Here is a 5,918-nt window from a genome sequence, read left to right as displayed (position 1 = left end):
CAAATGACCAATGGTTGGTAGTGTCTGACCCATTTACAGAAGACTCAAATCAGGGCTGAAGGTAGTGCTTGCATTCAGTAATCTACCCATTCATTCATTCTCCCAGGTAAAAACTCACCAACACCCTCCCTAGCTCACACATAAAAAGTAAGTCAATTGAGTTGACTCTTACTTAGCTTTCCCAACTCAACTTTTCCACCTTTCCTAAGCTCCTGTGGGGGTTGGGTGTCCTTCTCCTTGCTCTCAGAGAGCCCCATGCTTGTCCATATTATATAACACCATGTTATAATTTTTGGCCTACACATCTGTGTCCTCAACAGTCTACATTGTTGTGACCAGCTCAAGGCCTCTCACAGAGCAGAAGATGCTAATAAACCCATAAGAATTGCTCCAGCCATGAGTGTGCACCATCAGGGAGCTGGGACTAGGGAACCTAGAACCTCAGGCCTCCTACACAATGGGAACAGACTTGGTCTGGATGGGAACCTTAAATACCAGGCCAGCCTCCTGCCCACTCTGCCTTGTGTTCCCAGAAGCTGCCAAGGATCGCAGCTCCAGCTGGCAAGTAGTTAGATTTCTTCCTGGAAGGATTCTTGGCTTGAGAACTGGCCCTCGCCTCTTCTAGGCTTCTTCGATACCCTCAGGTTTCGGGGGACGTGGAGAATGGGAAAGAGAGGCTGAGTCAGCTCCAGCCTTGTTACTACTTCCCAGAGCCCTCAGGCCCACCCTTAATCTCCCACAAGTATATATGGCAGGAACTCCCAAGAACATAGCTTTCCCCAACCCTGGGTAGAGATAGGGGGCAGGGTCGGCCAAACATTTGGGGCCAGGAGAATAGCACTGCTTCTGGGCACTCATGTTCCACTTTTTATTTTTTTGTTTTTTGTTTTTTCTTTAATGTTTATTTATTTTTAAGAGAGAGAGAGACAGAGACAGAGAAAGACAAAGCATGAGCAGTGGACGGGCAGAGAGAGAGGGAGACACAATCTGCCAAGCTCCAGGCTCTGAGCTGTCAGCACAGAGCCCGACGCAGGGCTTGAACTCAAGAACCAACAGATCATGACCTTAGCCGAAGTCTGGTCGGATGCTCAACCGAATGAGCCACCCAGGTGCCCTTCATGTTCCATTTCTACCTGTAGCCTTCTTCAGCTTTAATTAACCAAGTTAAGGTTCCAGTCTGCTAGACTAAGGAAGAGGCCCAGTATCAAGAGACCCACACACAGTTCTCAAAGAATTCACTCCAGTGACACACAGCGGGCACGACTTTGACTGGAATTTCCCTGTCTCCAGGGAGCCTGGCTGGCTCAGTCTGCAGAGCATGTGACTCTTGATCTCAGTGGTGTGAGTTCAAACCCCATGTTGGGTGTAGAGATTACTTAAAAATAAAATCTTAAAAAACAAGAAAGGAATCTCCCTGTCTCTGTAAAAGCCCTTCAAAGCCCTCGATAAAGATGGCTACAAAAGGGCCGCCCCCTCTCCCACCCCAGGAAACACGCACCCAACCACAACTATTTTATTTTCCTTTTAATTTTTCTGAAGGATATACACCACATATCCCATGGGCAATAAAGCGCATTCAATGTGTTTATAAGCCAAACAGTCACTTTGTTTAAGCAAACACAAGTACAAAGTAAAATAAAACCACAAAATAATGAACTGCATGTTCATAACATACAAAAATCGCCGCCTACTCAGTAGGTAACTACAACATTCCAACTCCTGAATATATTTATAAATTTACATTTTCAGTTAAAAAAATAGACTTTTGAGAGTTCAGATTTTGTTTTAGATTTTGTTTTCTTACATTCTGAAGAACTGAGGCTCAGCTCAGCCCTCTTCCTTATTTTGCTCCCAAAGCCTCCCCCGAATCATCACTCCCTGCCCCCCTTAAGGCTAGAGGTGAGCACGTCCCTCACTACGGCATGAGTCAAGCTGTCAGCAAGGCGCAGCACACAAAAGGCACCAAGACGTGAAACTCCTTAAACCAAAAGGACGAAAAAAAAAAAAAACTTTCCAAAAAAAGAAGAAAAACCAAACCGTATTTTGTCACATGTGAGAGTACAGTCGGGCAATATTTACAAAAAGGTTAACGGAACATCACTCTGACACATGCTCTGATTAATATCAAGGACTGCTGTTTCAAAAAAAGCTTCAAACTTAATTGTCACAGCATCATCACAAAATAAAGGATCACCGTTGGTTTGCTTGGCTTTTCTTTTTTTTTTTTTTTCCAAAGTGAGGCCCTAACTCCAAATAATACAATAGAATATGCAAATTATCTTCACATCAAGAGTACCCCAAGAAAAACAAAATCCATGGCACAGACACTGTACAAGGGTGCAGGGCTGGGCTCTTACGGCCCAAACCGCATTTTGCCAACTTGATTTTCTAGCATTGAAGGGACCAGGGGGTCAGGCATACGATGGAGATGATACTGAAATGATATATCCAAAATCCATGCAAATCAAGTTCTTTGGAAAGAGGTGAAGAACTTGGACATGGCTGTTTCAGGCAGCTGAAGTCAAAGGGAGTAGGGATGGGGGAGGAAGGGCAAGTGGGCAGAGAGGATTGCAGGCCAATAGACCTTCCACACCGACCCTAGGGTAGAGTAGAGGGGGAGGGTTTGGCTCTGAGAACCTCCATCTCACCTAAGAGGAACCCCCTCCTGTGGCCATCTCCTCCTGCTGTCCTAAGTCTCTTGTGTTTCTTTTTCTCCCTTTTCCTTTTTTCCCCCTTTCCCTTTAGCAAATTTCAATTGTCCTGGGAGAAAAGGTTGTTGTCATGTCCGAAAGCCCTGTTGAGGCGCTGAAGGAGTTGGTGACAGCCGAGGAAGGGAAGCTGCTGACTTGGGCTGGGAAAGCAGGGGGAACGGAGGAGTATGTGGTAGCCACTGAGGGTGAGGGGAAGCCACTGTGCACAGGGGATGGGTAGGTTGAGGAACCAGGAGAGGAGTAGGAGGTGGGCACAGGTGATGGATATGAGGTGGTGGCTGGGGACGGATAAGAGGTAGTAACTGGGGATGTGTAGGAGGTAGCCACCTGGGACGGGTAGGAAGAGAGGGAGGTGGTGGCAGAAGAAGCCACAACACCTTTGTCTGCCTTTTTGTCCTTCTGCCGCAAGTGGATCTTGGTATGCCTCTTGCGTTCATCACTCCTGGCAAACTTTCTCCCACAGATGTCGCAGGCGAAGGGCTTCTCGCCTGTGTGTGTGCGGATGTGGGTGGTGAGATGGTCACTGCGGCTGAAGTTGCGCATGCAGATGCGACACTGGAAGGGCTTCTGGCCAGTATGGATGCGAATGTGGCGGGTGAGCTCATCTGAGCGGGAGAAGCGGCGGTCACAGGACTCCACGGGGCAGGCATAGGGGCGTTCGTGGGGGGGCGTCTTGCTGGGCCGGTTGGGGTACTTGCGCATGCGGCTGGGTTTGATGAGCTGGGACTGGTAGGTGGTGTTGAGGGCCTTCAAGTCCTGGGAGCCCGACTGTGTGGCAAAGGCCTTGATGGTAGACAGTGGAGTGAGTGAAGGCTGCTGGGTACGGCCTTCTAGGCCTTGGAAAGGCTTCTGGTCTGGGGTGCCCAGGCCCAGGTCCCCCTGCTGTTGTGGAAACAAATAGTCAGGGATCATGGGGACCTGGAAGCTACCCTTGGCAGCAGGGTAGGCAGGAGGCGGGTACTGGAGCGCGGTGCCTGCCGAGCCTGGAAAGGCCTGGCTTTGTGGCTCAGGGAAGATGTCAGTGTTAGGTGTGGGGAACGTGGGTGCTGCTGAGTAAATGGGGCTGCTGTCATTGGACTGTACTGCACAGCTCAGGGGTGGGCTCTGAGAGGCAGAGGAGGAGGAGGAGGCTGCTGGAGATGGTGCTGAAGATGAGGTGGCCGGTGGGTTGGTCATGCTCACGAGGCCGCTGACCAGGCTGAAGAGGGGCTCAGGCCACAAGGTGTTGCCACTGTTGGGTGCAGGCTCCAGAGAGAAGCGGCCAGTGTAGGTGATGGGGGGCAGCCGGGTGGTTTGGCTGGGGTAACTTGTCTCCACCAGAACCTTCTCGTTATTCAGAGAGATATCAGGAAAAGACTCTGGCAGGAGAGAGAGAGGGAGGAGGCCCGGTTACTGGAGAGCAATCACTGGAGGACGAGGACACGAGCTGCCAGGCAAGAGGTCGGGCTGGCTACCATTGACTCCTGAGCTGGTTAATAATTGATAGCAGCAGATTGCAATGTTCCTGGACCCGCTCCAGCGGCAGAGCCCATTTCAACAACAGCTGACGCAAATACGGAGAATCCCCCTCCACTGCAGCTCACCGTGCTCCGCAGCGGCGGCTGCGCCACGGAGGGATTCCCGCCAGCAACCCCTCCGCCGCGGCTAGTGCGCGCCCCCTACCCCGGGCTGCCAGGACATCCCTGGGCACGGATCACGGCCATTCCTTGGACACAGGCGGCAAGCAACGCAAGGATGTCTGGAGAAAGGGGGGCGCAGCCCTGCTCTTCAAAACAAGCCCTCCCCCCTCCACCCACCCACGCAGCCCGAGCTCTCCATCCAAAACAGAAGCTCGCTCTTCTGCGCACAGCTAGGGACAAGGAGGGTGAGGGTGAGGTGGGTGTCCCCAGGTATCCCTTTAGCACATGACCCTAAGGATGCGAGGAAGGGAAGGGAAACCCCACTTGCATCCCTGAGGTCCAGGAGCACTGCTGCGGTGAAGGGGGCGCTGCAAGGCTGTGGGGAAGGATTGGATGCCAGGATGGTGGCGAAGGGGCTAATCCTCGGCGTCGGCCACCGCTTACCTGCGGTCAGGTGCTCGTAGGGCTGCTCGCCTGCCTCCCCCTGAGGGTTGAAGGCGCTGTTGCTGCTGGCGCTGCTGCCGCCCCCTCCACCTCCACCGCCCCCGCTGCTGCTGCTGCTGTTACCGCCGCTGCCCTCTGAGGCCCCGGCACCACCGAGAAACTGGGGAGCCCCGTTGCTCAGCAGCATCATCTCCTCCAGTTTAGGGTAGTTGTCCATGGTGGGCGAGTGAGGAAAGGAGCCGAACGGGTCGGAGATCTGCAGCGGAGACATCAGCTGCATCTCGGCCTTGGCTGCGGCCATCCCGGACGGGCAGGCTGGAGAGCTGGTGTTGGGGCGGGTGGGCGCAGCCCGGAGCCGTGGCTGCGGGGTACACACTCTCGGGGGCCTGGCCGGGTCACATGCGGGACGCAGGGCACACTGTGGCGGGAGCAGGTGGGGCCTCTAGGCTCGCCCTCGCAGCCAGCGGGTGTGGACGCGGCGCTGCTACCAAGGCTGGGGCAGGGGCCGGTCCTGCGGCGGCGGAAGCTGGCGGCGATGGCAGCAGGCGGCGGCGGCGGCTCCCCAAGTTCTGCGCGCTGGGATCTCTCGCGACTCCCCAGATCCGCTTCTATTTGAAGGGTCTGGAACGCCACGGGCCCGCCTCCGTCGTGACGTACATGGCCATATAAGGGAAGCAGGAAGCCCTAATATGGCAAGACCGGCCGGGAGGACCCAGAGTGACGTGAAGCCCCCTATCCTAGACTGTGGGCACCGCCATCCCTCACCCCGGCCCCTGCGCGGACTCCTGGACCCTGGGCGTCTAGGCTTCGAGAAAGCTTAGGACTCAAGCCTCAGCTGGGGACTCCCGGACTCAGGCTGCCTCGGAGTTCCCAGCCTTGCCCCCGCCTCTTCCCTCCGCCTTCTTCCCTCCTCCCGGAGCCGGAAGCGGCCGGGCCATATCTGGCCGTTCCAAATAAGGCGCTGCCCAAATAAGGGTTGTTCCGGCGGGGGATCCTTCCTGCTCCTTATATGGCGTTTCCGGGTCGTTGCTCGCTGCTCCCTGGTTGCCCCCCCTCCCCCTCCCCGGGAGCCAGAATGAGCGCAAGAGCTGGGGACGCCCTGGTGGAGGTCTCCGGGCGCGTAGCGCTTGGCGCATCGCGGCTC

At 54.7% G+C, this 5,918-nt stretch overlaps 1 protein-coding gene across 1 annotated transcript; it reads right to left on the bottom strand.

Moving 5' to 3' along the window:
- Positions 1-1,509: 1,509 nt before the first annotated feature.
- Positions 1,510-5,623, bottom strand: EGR1 (early growth response 1). Its single transcript, XM_043588994.1, has 2 exons — positions 4,775-5,623; positions 1,510-4,069 (listed from the first exon to the last, which is right to left on the bottom strand). Exons 1-2 carry the CDS (start codon positions 5,073-5,075, stop codon positions 2,742-2,744), a joined length of 1,629 nt encoding a protein of 542 aa, XP_043444929.1. The 5' UTR covers positions 5,076-5,623; the 3' UTR covers positions 1,510-2,741.
- Positions 5,624-5,918: the final 295 nt, after the last annotated feature.

The sequence above is a fragment of the Prionailurus bengalensis genome, chromosome A1 (assembly GCF_016509475.1).
Source record: "Prionailurus bengalensis isolate Pbe53 chromosome A1, Fcat_Pben_1.1_paternal_pri, whole genome shotgun sequence".
Lineage (NCBI taxonomy): Eukaryota > Metazoa > Chordata > Mammalia > Carnivora > Felidae > Prionailurus > Prionailurus bengalensis.
Note: the sequence above shows the minus strand (reverse complement) of the source record. Positions and strands in the feature narration are given on the sequence as shown.